This window comes from Symphalangus syndactylus, chromosome 3 (assembly GCF_028878055.3).
Source record: "Symphalangus syndactylus isolate Jambi chromosome 3, NHGRI_mSymSyn1-v2.1_pri, whole genome shotgun sequence".
Classification (NCBI taxonomy): domain Eukaryota; kingdom Metazoa; phylum Chordata; class Mammalia; order Primates; family Hylobatidae; genus Symphalangus; species Symphalangus syndactylus.
In genome coordinates, this window is record NC_072425.2 from 145,973,832 (window position 1) to 145,990,825 (window position 16,994).

Consider the following 16,994-nt stretch of genomic DNA (forward strand, 5'->3'; position numbering starts at 1 on the left):
GTACGGGAAGAAAGTCTTTCCTGGACACCTAGAACATCACCCTTCCTCTCCTGCAAGTAACCCCCTTCCCTACTTTCCAAGCACTGCTCAAAACTGATCTCCTTTTATGACTAGTTCTACCAGTGTTTAGTCACTCTGGCAGTTGAATTTTAGATCATGTAAGCCTACTTGTCTTTGCTTCTGTGACCAGCAACCAACACCAGTAGTCCAGGTGCCCATAACATATGAAAGTAAACCAAACAAATGATGGGATTCATCCTTGCTACTGAAGTAAGACGTCCTGTTATATTTCAACACCCAGCACAAAGGGTTTCCAAGCCCCTGCCTTTTACAAGAACTATCATCATATAATTAGCTTAAGTTTCTTCGTGTCTTATTCTGGGCAATGGTATAGCAATGTTTTTAACAGCAGTAACGAACTATGCTTACTATAGTGCCAGTTGTTGTGAGTTTTTGCATCTGTTAACTCATTTATTTCTCATGACCCATCAGTTTGTAGATGAAACCAAGGCATACAAAGGTTAAACGCTCTGCCCAGTGGCATACAGTGAGTAATCCATGTGGAGCTGAAAGTCACACCTGCACATGGATACTAGGGACCCATCAGCTCACTCCTTCAGGAAAGGTTGGTGCACATATTATGCTATAGCGTTATTTCAGGCACTAGGATATAAATGAGCAAGACAAAGCTCTTGTCCTCTTGGAGTTCACATTCCAGAGAAACTATAGATAAAAAATAAATGACATAAAGCAAGCAGTGGGATAAGAGTAGTGACATGCTACATGAGATAGGATGGTCAAGGAAAGTCTTCTCTAAGGGGGTGGTGTTTGAGCAAAGACTTGAAGTGCGGGAGCAAATCACATAGATACCTGGGGCCTATGCAACCCAGGAGAAGGAGTGTCAGTCAGCACGAAGGCTGAGGTGGAAGTGGACTTGGCATGTTTATGGGAGGACAAGGAGGCTGATGAGGCGGCAGTGACAAGGCAGAGGGAGGGTGGCTGTACTTGACTTTCAGCAGCATTCATGGAGCCCCCCCTGCCCCTTTGCATATCTTCCATATCTCTGAAGCTGGAGCAAGACACACCCTCTCTTTATTTCCAGAAGCTGCTTCTTCTCCAATATATGGTTAGAAGCTTGTGGATGCAGGACCAACCTTCTGCTACCATTATGAGGTCTCAAGAGTGACACCTCATCTGGCAACCTATGCTGCCCCTCAATTTCTTTTGCCCTATAAACTGCCAGTCCTTGAGCTTGTCTTGGGGGCTATAATTGTCACTCTCTGCTTCAGGAAGCTAAAGCACTCTTCTTCCGCATGCTGCTGCCCTTGTCAGTGACAGATGTCGTGGGAGAACCTGAGTCGAGAGTGGAGTGGGAGGTAGACGTCCATGCTGTGCACCGCTCCCAGCTCTGCTCTCCTTCCAGACAGGGGGTCTACTGCCTTTAACTCGCACCTTGCTTGTACTGGCATGGCCTTGAGACTCATTCTATCTGATGAGTTGTGAGCAGGAACAACGTGTGTGACTTCTGGACCACATTTTAACTACCCATGCAAGCTCCTCCAGTGTTCTCCTCCCTTGCCTCACCATCCTAGGAATTCAGTCCTAGGTGATGGGGGTAAGGGATGCCAATGGCTGCTCAGAGGACTGTTACCTAGGAAAGTTGCCTGGACCTGCAGCAGGCTTGCCTTGAGCAGGAAAAACATCTCTTTTCACGTCTAAGGCATTGAGATTTTGGTTGTGTTACTACAGCATAACCCTAGCCTAACCTGACCAGTGGGAGGAGTTGCATTCCCTGCAAATCAACAACACAGTGTCTTAGCCTCGCAGGCACAACTACGTTAGGGGTTCATGATCTTTGAGAATACACAGTGGGCATGCAGTCTAACGGTGGTAAAAACTGCAGGCTCTGGGATCATAGAGCTTGGGCCTGAATCCCACTTAACCTCGGAGATACAAACTCAGGCACATTACTTAAAACTTTCTAGGCTTTGATTTACCTGTAAAGTGGCAATAAAAGAAAAAATGTTACCTCATATAATTGTTAGGAAGAATGAGTTAATATTAACATATGCAAAATACTTAGGATAGCCTGGTACATGGTAATTGGTCAATAAATTTTTAATGATATTAGCTACTATCAGTGCAATTGCTATGCTCTTTTCTCTGGAAATGCATTTTGCTTTAACTGATCTTGAACCAGGAAAATATATATGTGTTTAAGAATAATGAGGCCAGAGCCAGTGGCTCATACCTGTAATCCCAGCACTTCGGGAGGCCGAGGCAGGCAGATCACTTGAAGTCAGGAGTTCAAGAACAGCCTGGCCAACATGGCAAAACCCCATCTCTACCAAAAATACAGAAGTTAGCCAGGCGTGTTGGCGCACATCTGTAGTCCCAGCTACTTAGGATGCTAAGACAGGAGAATCAGTTGAACCTGGGAGGCAGAGGTTGCAATGAGACAAGATAGTGCCACTGCACTCCAGCCTGGGTGACAGAGCAAGACTTTGTCTCAAAAAAAAAAACAAAACAAAACTTCATTATTTACTAAGTTTTACTATCCAGAAATGGAGAGCCAGTCAAATCCATCTCTCTTTAGCAACTGTTTTGTAAAATACCAGGCCTGCTTTCCTCCATTACTTCTTTTGCAGAAATTCACCATGTTGCTTCTACTCCTGCCATCTCGTGTATTGAATGAGCCTTTGAGTAACTAGGGCAATACAAGAAAGTGATACCTGCAGAAGGCACCACCCACTAGCAGAGAAGGTGAAGCTCACAGGGGTTCCTGAGACCACTTCCCTGAACTGGAAAGTTGACAGATGCAATAAATAACCTAGCGCTAGACACTGTTCAGAAGTGTAGACACAGTTCGGTCGTCATATCGGTGCTATCTGGATAGTGGTTTCCACTGAATAATCACACAAGATTTTTTGGTTGTTATTCAGACTTCATGGTAAGCAAGGACCTTCTCCACTACTACATCACGCTATAGGATTCCCTATGAAGTCCCATTTTAACTGCCAGGGCTCTCTTCCTATGAGATCCAACCATGGGAGAACTTTCTGTTTATTTTTTCAGAAAGGTTGACCCTTAATAAATTCTTAATGATACAATAGAAAGTGGTTACTTAATGATACAAGCATAATATAGCCCCCTTCCCTTCTATTGCTGCATGGTCTTGCACTGGTTCCAAGTAAAAGTTCTGGGTAACTTTTATTTGGCACTTGCTCTCCTGCTGAGCCCTGTACAAACATCTGATATCTAATTGAATCCTCACAGCAACACTTCATAGGTCCTATTATTCCCACTTTGGAGATCAGGAAGTCAGGGCTCCATCAGTTTTAGAAAGAATTTTAGAGGGTTTAGTGGGTCAGTAGAGGTTTTAGAGTTAGTAGCAGTCCAGCTTCAACCAGCCAACTCTAAAGTCTGCTGTGAGTCAGTGTGTGCAGGTGTGGCTTTCAGCTCCACATGGATTACTCACTGTATGCCACTGGGCAGAGCGCTGAACCTTTGGTTGAGCCTTGGTTTCATCTACAAACTGGTGGGTTATGAGAAATACATGAGTTAACAGATGCAAAAGGCTCACAACTGGCACTATAGTAAGCATAGTTCGTTACCGCTTTTAAAAACATTGCTATACCGTTGCCCAGAATTGACAAAATACGAAAAAACTTAAGCTAATTATGTGACGAAAGTTCTTGTAAAAGTTTTGGTGAGAAAAGAAGGAACATCACTTGGTCCTATGAGCTATTTGTTTTCCATGAGTGCAGTATTTGATTTTTTTGTTTGTTGTCGTTGTTTTTGAGACAGTTTCCCTCTGTTGCCCAGGCTGGAGTGCAGTGGCATGAACTCAGCTCACTGCAGCCTCCGCCTCCCGGGTTCAAGCAACTCTCCTGCCTCAGCCTCCCAAGTAGCTGGGAGTACAGGTGCGCCACCACATCCAGCTAGTTTTTGTATTTTTAGCAGAGACAGGGTTTCACCATGTTGGCCAGGGTGGTCTCAAACTCCTGACCTCAGGTGATCCGCCCACCTTGGCCTCCCAAAGTGCTGGGATTACAGGCATTAGCTACCACACCCAGCCAGAGTGCAGTATTTGAAAAAGTTAGCTGTCAAAAAGCAAATGTGAATTAGCTACACTTCCCTAACCAGACCAAATGTCTCAGGTCGTCTTAACAATATTATATAAGCATATAATAGGAGGCATTAGAGTATTCAGCCAGCAGTATTTTGTCTCCTTTTTAAAGAATGCTGCATTTTCTATAGTATGTTCAGTTCAATTAATTCTAATTTTTGCATGCCATTGTAAATGAGTCTGGGGCTTAATATTTATACCAAGGGGAGAAAGAAATTAATGATACATTTCTGTTAACCATATCACCAAAGTGAAGGGGAACCAAAGTGTGAATGGGAAAAGGTAGTAACCTCAATGAATGAGAGATGGCTCCCCCTGCAAGCATATTAAATGCGCTGCCTAGATCTGTATTTCTTAGCCATCTGCACCAGGATTACATGGAGTGGGTACCAAAACTAGATTCCTAAGTCCAATCTCAGACGCACTGGATCAGACCATCTGGTGGTTGCTCAAGAATCTTAACTAGCTCTCCAGGTGTTCTAAATGGATTCTGAAGTTTGAGAAATACTTGCCGAGTTTAAAACATAACTAGTGGCTGAGAAATCTAGGATGCTTTTCAAAAAATTTTTAGAGAATTAAGAACACGAATTGCAAATGACTCAGTGACAGCTGAAGCTGTTTTGTCTGCATGATATTCTGGTTTCTGAATTGTGGATGCTCAAACTGTCTTCTAGCCTAGCATTCTCCTATGGGGAGAAACACTGCAGTTATTAACAGGAGAGAAGCCATTGCGTCTAATCACATTGCTTTCTCGCAGACTGTCAAATGCAGGGTGAACTCTTACAGCTTTTGTTTCATTCTCCCTTCTGAGCATCTTATACACTAACATCTCCTTTCTGAGACTCAGCTATTCAAGCCCTTTGCTAGGAGAAAAGAACAAGAGCCTCAGAGTAACAAAAAATAGACAACACAAAGGCCACACGATTCAGGATAACCTTTCAGGACTCCAGTTCAGAACCACTTTTGCTCCCCAGATTAGAATTACAAAGAGAAAAAGGAAGAGGAGGGTTTATAGGTTGTTCCTAGACAGTAACAAAAAGTGACAGCAGCAAAGACATATGAAACTGAAAAAAAGGGGGTACAAAAACATAAAAAGAACTGGCGTTAAACCACTTGGTATAAACGCAAATCTTTTATCTCAGCGTGCCCCCGAGGATATCCCTAAGTTCTGTGTGGTGCAGTAATCTATTGATACAAGTGATGAAACTATACTGGCCGCAAAATTTGTGGTTGGAAATATATTCTGGAAGTATTTTGATTAAAGTGTCTAAAATAAAATTACACCTTCTACTTTTTCAGAGGTACACTGTCAACTGTATGAAAAACATGACCAACTAAAATGTCTTATTTCTGGTGTTTCCAGATGCCCAAGGTTTTACTGGATAGGGAGTCAGTGTTACTTTAAAATGTGCCTCTTCCTGTACAACCAGAAATGACTAAAATCTCAACCACCACGTATGTGTTACTGATTCCTCAGTGATACACATTTTAAGAGGTAGGTACCGTATTTTTGTCAGTATAAAGTTTGGTGATGAAATAGTTGGCATGGAAAGCAGAGTCCTGAAAACTGAGTAGAAGACCCAGTGGAGCTGTGGCTGTATCTTTTCTTTCATCCCATCTGAGCAGTTTCCATGGGAACACTTACTCAGGTCTGAGGACGCTCACTGAAGCAGATGCTGTATCTTTGCTGACGTCTGGAGTGTGGTATGCAGGCACAGAAAAGACGGTTGGCTTACTAGGGCCATCTGGAATAAACAGGCAACTTTTCCTATTGCTGGCAAGAAAAAAAAAAATAGGGCCCTAACACCTTAAAATGAAGAATGATTTGCAATTTGACTCTCAATAGGAAAACCAATATTCAACAGCTGAATATTGAGGGTCCTCCCCGCCTCACCTTTAAGTCCTGGTTGATACTGAAGTATTTATTTTGAGAACTGTGGCAGCAGAAGAAACGCTGGAGCCCTGCTGGGCAGCTGGGTCACTTGCAGTACTTGGTTCAAGTGTCTCACTGACACTTGATCTGGGTTTGCTGCGAGCCAGCTCACCACAGGTGGCCTCATCTGGGGCATGATTCTTTTACGGTCATCTCACCCTTAAGAGAGAGAAAACAGGATGTCCAAGATGTTTCCTGGGAATCTGTAAAGATACGGTTTTATTCAGAATCCCCTTTGAAGGATCCTGAGATAAGCTGATTCAGTTTCCTGAGAAGTGCACACTCGAGAACCAGGCTGCAAGAGTGGAGCGTGGACTCCTTCAGAAGCAGGAAGCAGCAAGTCAGCCCAGACTCTCCAGGATGGATCAAGAGGCCTCCACCACTCTACAGGGAACAGTGTTTGACTTGGGGGAAACGTGGCCAGGCAGCAAAAGGTGGTAAATAGATAACAACAGGAGACACTTAACCCCTTTCCTCAAATAACGTACCACTGGGCATAATAGGATGTGTCATAAAAACATGTGTTCTTTGGTCCTAATTCCCCAAATCAATCACCCCCACTATTTCATTATAATTCATATCAGGTCAAAAAGGAAACACATACACAAAGCAGTCTGTTTTAACCTGAAATAATTCTGTTGATATTTGAATCACTTTCAGTGGGACATTTGCTTTAAACCACAAGATATCTCCATCTCCAGGTACAAAAATCCCTTCCTCCCTCCCCTGCCACCCCCCACCCCACCCGGCAACCAAAGAAACAAACAAAACCCAAACCCACAACTCAGCTTCAAATAAGTTTGCAAGAAATGAGACTCTAAATATTTACATACGGGGCAAGAAATAAATCACAAAACTATTTACAAAAATACACAAGCTTATATGCATTAACAATTTACACCAGTTCACAAAAATATTAAGACATAAAAAAACACTATATAAATTAAAATTAAAAACTCAAAAGTATGATCTAAGACTTCCTAGGATGCTTCTCTCATGCAGGTCATGGTTGAAAAATCAGGTTTTGCTATCTCAGAATCTAAACTGTAAAACCATTTTTATTCTTTGAACATTAACAGTACTAATCAGATAAGGAAAAAAGACCCTCTGTGCACACTGACATTATCTTGCACACGTTATAATACACCATTCCTGACATTTCTGTAACACACAGTGCTGAAAATCACATGCCTCTAACCATGTGGAAGAAGTAACTCTCTGACATACTTTTGCTTTCTTTATTACTTTCTTACACATTCTGCTCAAGCAATACTTTGCCAACATCCTAAATGGGTGACTGACAGGGCTGAAAACAGAGAAATGGACTTTGCAGGCTTCTTCTTTAACTAAAGGGGCAAATTTCAAACTTACATCGTTTGCATCTATTACTGCTCCAAATGTGGTAACCTACTCTGTCCCCACTCACATTAGTAACAGTCCCTCCTCTCTACAGAATTAGTCCTAAAATTTTTCAACCTGACCCTAAATTTTAAAAAATGCTTTGCCATTGTAAGAAATGTGCAGGCCCTAGTCATGGGACCATCCCAGGGACTTGCATGTTTGAAAGGAAATTGAATATAATAAGAAATAAGGCTCCGATGAAATTTATTAATAAGAAAATGGCACCTCTGGGATTGTTAGCAAAATTTTTAGCCAGACGTCCAGGGAATATTTATTTCAATCAGACCAAACTGTGGAATCAGAATTTTGCCAAAAAGATAAAATCCGGAGGCATGGCTATGAAAATGTCAATAGGATTAAATCACGGGTTTAATGTATAAGGCAGCTCCATTTCCTTGATCAGAATGCTCCGTGTCAAAATTTGAAAGTAATAACATTCAGTTACCCCATTTGTAAAGTCACACACAAGGTGGACTGTGCTGAGGTACCCGGCTCACAGTGATTTGCTGTCCGGTTTCCACCCCACAACATTAGAAAGGGAAAGATGCCGGAAAAGTGTTTCAAATAACTGAATCCAAAGTTAAGGCTGTTGCTAGCATGCATTAAATGAAGCAACTCTAGATTTGATCTAAGGTTTGTGTTTCACGCTTATAACAGTAATTGCAATCATCATTCCGTATTCGAAATATTTACCTGATATTTCTAAACCCATAGGACATTTATTAATAAGGAAATTGTTTTGTGGAATTAACCCTACTAGTTATAAAACAGGCTTTAGTTTCAGGACTAAACAATGTGTGTGACAACAAATCCACAAATATTAAAACTGGACCGGACTCCCTGGGTTACTTTCTTTAGGCTCTCAGTTACTTAAAGCCGTGTGTATCTCCTGGTCACAGCAGCCCCTCTTTCTAACCTCCATGCTGCTGGTGAGAACTTGCAGGGCTGGTGTGGTCTCCAAGGGGCAATGGGTTGCCTACTTGACAAAAATATGATTAAGGTAAAAAAAATTAGTGCCACATATTCACCAAAGGTCAAACTCCTGTATGTAGCACCCAGGGTGTTTTTGTGCCAAAGGGAAGTATCCTATCAGGTTTCCTAGCACTTTGACTGTAAAACAGTTGGGTCTGCACTTTTAATGTAGAGGCCTCAATTTCCACAAACCTTTTCACATATGGGTGTTTCAAGGTTTCTACTACAGTTTTTACTGCATCCCTCCAATGAATTCTAAGGGAACAAAAGAAAACCTTATAGAATATTTCCATATATCAATGTGTTGTTCTTAAAACATTTTATTTCTTTTTCTAAATATAAACCCTTAAAATGCACATTATTTTTTAAAATAAAAACTGGCATGAAACCTAATCTTTATACAATTTCACAGCAATAATAGCAGCATGATTTTAGCCTCTTAAAAGATTTCCTCCTTTGCTCTAAATAAAAATTAATTTCAAGTTCTAAAAAGCCAGAGCAGCAACCGTCCAATAAATGGAATGCAATTCTCCTAGTGTCTTCTACAGACCGAGCATTTAAAATACGTGAATGTATAAAACTTGAGCATTATTAAGAGTTATGGAATGAAATGACAATCTAAACTTGTTTTGTAAACATAGGACTGCCTTGCTAGTCTGACGTATTTGGGGGTTGGAGGGAGCTGAGAAGACAGAATGGAGTTGGGCTAGAGAGTGCCTACTCTAGTAAGGAATGCAACTGTCAAAAGTCGTGGGTGTTAAACATGTTTTACATGTCTCCAGAGTTATAAAGAGCTATACCTGAAATGCTGGTGTAGATGGTAATTACATTAAGACTGTGACCACACAAGTATAGAGTAAGCAAATGACAGTTATGCCTTAGGACGGCAATAACTGCCCAGAACTCCACTGGGGATGGGGCTGTGAACTAAGCAGTTATTGCAGGAACTTGCAGTCTAATAATAGATAATGCGTAGCTACTTAAATTCCCAGGGACCCTGTACTCTGGTGTAGGAACAGAAACAAACATGGAAATTTATATTCATCATAAATTATGTGTGTCGATCCAGTCAAACCATGCTGGGCTTTTTTTTTTTTTAATGAAAGAAAGTTGATAATTTAGGAAAACCAATGGTATGACATGTTTTACTAGAATTACAATTCACCAAATCTTATTGAGGGGTGGGGTAAGAAGAAAACCTGAAGGCAGGCAACGCATTAAAAGCATCAAGAGTTTTCTGGTGCTAACAAAGTTCACTGACAATAAGAACTTTACTTTCTTCCACCTAAAGAAGTTTCCTTAAATACTAACTTTTAAAAATCCCTTCTGTCATGATATGAGCCCATTCACTGAACCGTGGGGAACAAGGATGAAAAATAAGAATAGAAAGAGTATGGTTCAGCCTGAGTCTAAGTGGTCTGGTGTTTTATGAGGACTCTACCAAATGCTTAAAGTCTTAATTTCTTATTTTTAATTATAATGTTGCTAACTGTCTGACTGATCTTGAAGGATCAGGGATTTTTCCACGACTCTAACTGAACACAAGATCCTTCTCAGACAGAGAGAATGAAGTGACAACAGTGTGTCGATCTGCGCAAGTTGTGCAGCTACTGAAGGAGAAGCAGGAACACAACAGGGAATGCAGATGCCTACCAGGAAATCGATGTGAACTGCTCTGAATTATGCAGCAAATACTAAGAAGAAAGGACAATGCTGAATTCAAATTCAGCTAAAGGCAGTCCTCAGGCTCTTTCAAGCTAGCCCTAGATGGCAAGTGTGTCCTGAGACAGGTTTCTCTACTGGGTTACAGCACGGGGCTTTACCATCCTTCAGATTTTTTCTAAAGACAAAAATGACAAAGTCTATAGATGGAAGAGGGGGTAATGAAGCAGGGAAGGGGAAAAAGATGCTGATTTGTTTACTTTTATTATCTTTTTTTAAATGTGGTCAGGGGTTTTATAGTATTTTTTGTTTTTTTAATATTTTTGGTTATTGAAAAAAATAGAACAGTCCACTGTCCAGCAGAGGCTGCTTCAACTCTATTGCTCCCAGGGCTCATTCTGCATGGATCTGTGTTTCAGGATGCTGCAAGGACAACTCTGTGGGCAGGAAGGCCCCTTGACCCAAAGCTGTAGCATAGGTCCTGCTCTGTGGATGGGGAAAGCCAGGAGGCACATACGTCCCCATGCCGCCCCCTCCAAAGACTCCTCGCTGGTGCTGAGGCAGGCAGTGGTAATCTTCCAGGTTATCATACTGGGACACAACAGTCACACTGCTCTGGCGCTTGCCGTGTGGTTGGTATTGATACAGCACACTGGGGTCCCTCTCCACGTTCTGGGTATGATGGAGTTTGAGGCTATGGCTCCGCTCTGGTTTAGGGGGTGGGACCATTGACTGAGTGAGGTGTTCTTCCTCCTTGTAGCAGTCTCTGGAGTGTTTCTCTGCGGCAGAAGGCTGCCTAACCCAGGGTCGTTCCATCTCTTTGGAGAGCCTTACCTCTTTGTGGTTCAGTCTTAAAGTTTCTTGCCCGGATGCAGCATATTTTACTCCAGAGTTATGGTAGCTGACTGGCTCAGAAGTGTCTGGAATCCCTTTGGACCCATAATCTAACTGGCCAGCTCCCTGGGGATAAGGAGGCCCATTCTTTGACTCACAGAACTGCCTATGGCTTGCTTCCTGGTGTGCCCTGTGCTCAGGGAGACTGCAGCCCATGTCAGGAAGCTTCCTGCTCCTCAGGCTGCTCTGCTTCTGAGGTAGGGATGGCTTCTCCGACTGCATGCTACCATGGCCTCTGTGGTGGTGGGCTCTGTCCATCTCTGCCTCGGGATGCCTCCTATAGAAGCGGTCCTCTCCCTCGGGACCGATGGCCTTGGCTGCATGGCGGCTCTCCTTTCCTTCTGCCACTGAGAGAAGTCCAGTTTTCCCAGGATCTGATTTACTACGCAGATGGATGACATAGATCCCACCCAAGTCGTCCTGCACAGCCGGGGTCATGTTATCATATTGGGACATAACAGGCCCTTTCACCTTCTGCCGAGCACGGCTCTCTCTCCGGATCGACTGCATGCGGTATTTTTCCATGTCCTCAAGATCCCATGAGGTGTAGGTGTGCTTTACATCAGCAGCTGGAGGCATGTTGACTACATTATGGTCATTGGGAGAGAAATAGCCAGTCACATTGGCCCGGGGACGTGGAGGCAAACCAGCATAACTGTACAAGTTCTTTCCTTGCAGCCTAGGATTGTAGAAAGCAAAGTCTCGATTGGGAAGACGGTGAAGGGGTCTCAACTGGACTGTGCCGTAGGCATCCACATCACACAGGGCCCCATCTGGACTGTAATAGGAACTAGAAGAACTGGAATATGGGCTATACCTGTAGTGGACCCGGCCATTCTCAAAGTAAGGCTGAAGCTGAGTGACATGATAATCTGAGCGGGCCTGGGAGGACTGATATGGCTTATATTGGTACAGGGGTCTTGGGCAGTAGGCTGGCTCATCATCTGGGGGAACTTCTGTCCGTGAAATGGGAACAGAGCGAATCATGGAAGACGGCGGAGCATGGAGAGACTGCACTCTCCGGATGGTAGGGTATGGTGGAATGTCTTCAGGGTAACAGGTATTCCTAACAGAGGAGCTCAAAGAAGACACATACTCGATCCGGCTGCATGGCTTGGAGTGGTGTCCAGATGCGTTTCTTCCTGGGGCCACATATGTGTTATAACGAAGACCCATGGAGGCTGGTGGCTCTGACCTGGCACCATACACTTGGTGCTGCTCCAATTTATTGTGATGTGGAGGTACACTCTGGGGACGGTACTGGCAGTTTGGAGTCATATTGAAATGCAAACAGTTTTCTGGACCAAAGGGTTCAGTGGTGACATCGGGCCTAGCAAAGGAGGAGTAAACTGTTTTCTGAGAAGCATGCTTGGGTTGTGGGACAGGAAGTGGTAAAGGCAATGCATCGTCCACAGAGGCGGATGAAGCAGTGACAAAGGAATGATAATTTGAACTGCTGGTGGCATCTGCGCTGCTGGAGTGTATGGCAGCAACCATCTTACTCTCCATCATCCTGGTGGGGGGCAGTGGTGCAGGAAAGCCACAGGGATGCGCAGGGACAGACTCGGTGCGCAGGTGCAGCAGCGGGGCCCGGGCACCATCCCGCACTTTCTCAGGCAGGCCTGGCTGGACAGCTGTAGCCATGGGACACTGAGCAGCAGCGGCACCACCGTCACTGATGAAGGCAGACGCAGGGTCATCCATGGCTCGAGGTTCAGGTGGCCTCTCTGGAACTGGAACTACTCCTTGAACCTATTGAAAGATGATAATACTATGGGTCTATTTTTTGTTCCCTCTATGAATCAAGTACTATTAAATTTGTAACTCACAAATTGAGGCTGGTTGGGTAGCAGCCTGAACTTTCCCAAGCCATGTGGTTGCAATGAATCTGTACTCATTGCTAGGAAAAGAAGGCTTGTGCTGCTATTTTGTACAATACTCAGTATTATCTTTGGAGAACCATTCAAAGTTTTCTAATTTATGAGAGGTTTTAAATGCGAGATGAGGTTGCCTATGGCATGATTTTAATATACAAACCAAAAGAGAGGTTTAGTCAAGTAATACTGTAGAGCTTAAAAATACATACCCAGTTTATTAGTCTAGCTCAGTCTCAACACCAAGGACATTTTGTTAAATTAAGAGTTAATTCTATCATCTGGAGAGACTTTTGAAACTCACAGTTGTACACAGTTAGCAGTTCTAGGCCTTCAAAAATAGGGAAAGGCAATATTCAAATCAGAGGCTACTGCCTCTCTCCTACCTTTGATTCCACCTTAGCCTGGCCAAAGATAATCCTCATACTGAAAACACGCTATCCTTGAAAAGCAGTAAACACAGCATCCTGCACTAAGGTCTAAAATCTTAAGTCCTATTAATAGTTCAAAGTGACCATATAAAAGAAAAACAACCTGTGGCACTTTCTTAAAATATGAGGAAATTCAGGAAGAAACCTTAGCATTCTGCATACTACATTCTCTCACTGAAACAGGTACCTGACTATGGGACAAACTGCTGGTGAATGCTAGGAAAGTAACAAAAAATCCCAAGGCACTATAATCTCTTACACTTCCAAAAAGTCTGCAAGGCAGACAGTCTTACGAGTGTTTTGAGAATGAAGCATTTTCATCGTGTAACTGTGAATAACTGGCAGAGGGTAGGTAAATGACTTGCCCAAAGTCACGATGAGTCCGTGATGGAGTCGGAAAAAAATAAAAAAAGCAACCCACAACCGTAAAGCCCACTTTGTCTCATTTGATCCTGATCTCTTTGTGTTACTGGAATAAACTACCAAGACACTTTAGGAAGGAAAGGGAGCAGGTAGAGTTAAGCTATAGTCATCTAGGAGCTACTCCTTTCCTGGGGAAAAGCCAGCATCAAGGTAATGGCAGATTCCAACCTCAAATGGGAACTATTTCATGGAAACCGGCCACAGGGCTTAAAAGTAATTGTTGCGTCTGACTCAAAGATAACAACACACCCTGCTGAAAAGTGACATACCTTTGGTAATAGTATATTTCATCTCACTGATATCTTCCCCTTCTTACCTTGTGGGAATTATTTAATCCTATATTGGTTGCTGCTTGTACCTGCCCCACAACTGGTGGCTGCTCTGCAGATCTCTGGGAAGGTGGAGGGGGAAGGGGACGATTAGTTCTGTGCGTGCACTGAAGTGTGGCAGCAGCAAAATCAGCAGTGGTGGGTTGTTCAGCCACATCCCAGCTGGCTTCCTTGGTGCTCATTTGGGCTGTTGCTGGAGTAGTTGTCATGTAAGTCATGGTGGCTGTGCTGGTATTCTCTTCGGGGGACCCAGAAGGAGGATAGATTTTATCGCTAGGTAAATTAGGAGGTGTGGGTGATTTGTCTGCAAGGGACCCAGAAGGAAGGAAGATTTTATCCCTAGGTAAATTAGGAGGTGTGGGAGATGTGTCTGCAAATTCTAAAGGGTGATGGAGTTTATCCACACTTGCACCAAGGTAAGAAGGAGGCTGATCTCCACTGTAGAAATGGGGTGGAGACTGGTCCTGATCCGAGAAAGAGACAGTTGGCACACTGTTCTTCCCAGGCTGCTCCTGATCCAAGAAGGAGACAGTTGGCATACTGCTCTTCCCAGGCTGGTCTTCAGGGAAACTTACATGATCGTCAGACTTCTCTGAGTCTAAGGGAACTGAAGTCATTCTGGCCTTTTCTGGGTCCCCAGATAAATATGTTTGATGTGGCTGATTCCCTGTTAAGTCTGCTTGATGTTGCTCCCCAGATTCAGTTGTGTTGGAATGGGTAGGATCCCCAATAGCTGTTGTCTCTGGTAGAGGATGGTCACAGTTTCCTGGTGCATTATTCTGGAGGTGGAACTGCTCTGCTGGTCGATCGGTTTGGAAATAGGCCTTATCTAGAGCAACTGCAGAGTAAGAACTGGACAGATTATCTTCAGTTGTAGCCACCGCTATGTCTCCATAATTTGTACACCCAGCCTGAGAGGTCCCTGGTCTCTTCAATGACTGAGTTGAGGCTTGCTGTGCGGACTCAGCTAATGCTAGCGCCAACATTCGGGCAACATTTTTCGGAGGCGGTGGTGGTGGGATAAGAGAGACTGAACTGACAGGAACGGAATCCTGAGGGGGGTCATGGGTAACTGCTCCTAGTGGGAAATTGGGAAAAAAAATGAGAGTGAAAAGGTAGCTTACGTTATCCTAAATGGAAAGCCAAACACTCCCCATGTGATCATTAAAAAATAGGTGCCTTCCATATTTCAAAATGGCAATCCATGATCTTCTATCCCACATGCAAATGCTGTAGAAAACATATCTGGTTCAGAAGGAAAACTAAAACAAACAGTGTATAAAGACTGCAATCTCTTCTTGAATTGCTACAGAGATGGGGGGAAAAAAAGCAGGTCCCTCACCTGGCTCAGAAAAGATTGCTTAGAAAACAAGCTTCAAGTGCTTGTAGATTGTTATTATGAACAGTTTTTACATTTGATGGTGTAGCTGGCTTGTTAACTTGGAAGGCTACAATAAAGATATTTTATTAGAAGAGAAAACAGAATCAAGAGCTACGCAGTTGTGCAAAAATTATCCACGAATTCTCACTGTCCAAGGAGATAAGGGGACTTTTGTGAAGATTTGAAGCAGGACCATTGGCCCTTTTGGGGAGTTTTGTTTGACTGCTTTTAATTTAGGGCTCTGAGCCATCAGCACCACCAAGAAAAGCATTCTCTTCGATTAAAGGCTAGCTGTGGACAAATTTCTCTCTTAAAAGGCACAGATGGCACACAGGATTGAAGATCCCTCTTAACTTAAAGAAAGAATGGAGGAAAACAAACGGTACCTGTCTGAGTCTGTCCAGAAGCTACAGCCTTACTCTGACTGCTTGAGACAGACTGATCCTCTTTCCCTGGCAATTCTACTTCTTCAGCAGCCACCTGGTCCAGGGGCTGGACTTCAGATTCAAATCCTTCTTGGGCATCTGTCTCATTTGTTTTCATCTTTACTATCTGGGTGGGGGATCTATTTGTGGCATCCCTTTCTTCAATGCATTTGTCCCAGGTTGAAGATGATGCATTCTGAGCTGTGGTATTTGAGACTGTACCGATGACTTCTGACACCCGTGGTGGTAGGGTCACTGAAATTGGCTCAGATATGCTCATAGAAGGTGATTTGCTTAATTTCCGTCCTATCTTTGGAGAGAAAGCATAGACGACCTTTTCAGTAAAGGAGGATGGCTTAGATGATTTATCTTCAGTTGGGCTCAAGTCCAGGGTAAAGAATGGACTCAGTTTCTCCTGAAGAGGAGAGACAGGTTCAGAGCTTGCTGTGCTTCCTGGAGTCTGACATTGGCTACCACCTGTTTCTGCATCCTTTTTATTGGCACTTGGTTTATCCTTGGAGTATCCTGGTGAATCTAAAAAGGACGCACCACTCTCCAGACATTCTGATTCGGCCTTAGGAGGACTACATTGAAATGACATTGGATCAAAATCCAGGCTGGCTACTCCAATGTCTGGTGGGCTCAAGTCAACATCCTCAGCTGAATGAGGAGACATAAGGGCTGGGATATGGAGCAGCCCTCCTTCCTCCTCACTCTCATTGTCATGAGGCAGATTATCATAGGAGTTACAGCGGTTCCCCAGCATTTCTCCATTGAAAGAGGCAGACAGTGCATCACTGGAAGATCTGGGTCTTCTGGGTCGGAAGAGCTTGGAATCACCTGGAAAAAACGAATAACAATGTCAAAGTAAGAACATCTTACATACAGAATGCTGTGGTAAGTCACCTACTCAGTACAGCAGTAACTTACTCTCTAGGTGAAGGAAGTGTTACTTCTCATTTTCTTTCTGAAAATTCTTTCAGTGCACATAGATCATTTAAACTTGAGATAACAGAACTCCAAAACCAAATGCTAAATAGCAAACCCATGATAGACTCAGAGGGTGAATGCAGTATTTCATGGTCTGGGGAGGAAAGAGAACTCAGAATGCTTGGATTCTATTACTAATCCAACATTGAT

General features: G+C 43.4%; 1 protein-coding gene across 10 annotated transcripts in view; it reads right to left on the bottom strand.

Annotated features, from left to right (window-relative positions):
* Positions 1-6,675: 6,675 nt before the first annotated feature.
* The window catches only part of ARHGAP32 (Rho GTPase activating protein 32), a 307,318-nt gene continuing 296,999 nt past the window's right edge, over positions 6,676-16,994 (bottom strand). For all 10 annotated transcript variants that reach the window (XM_055273718.2, XM_055273719.2, XM_055273717.2 and 7 more), the window contains 3 exons: positions 15,816-16,694; positions 14,036-15,126; positions 6,676-12,743 (listed from right to left, as the gene is read on the bottom strand). In XM_055273718.2, coding sequence (XP_055129693.1) covers positions 10,491-12,743; positions 14,036-15,126; positions 15,816-16,694 — 4,223 coding nt within the window. In that variant the 3' untranslated portion in view covers positions 6,676-10,490. The remainder of the gene's footprint in view (positions 12,744-14,035; positions 15,127-15,815; positions 16,695-16,994) is intronic.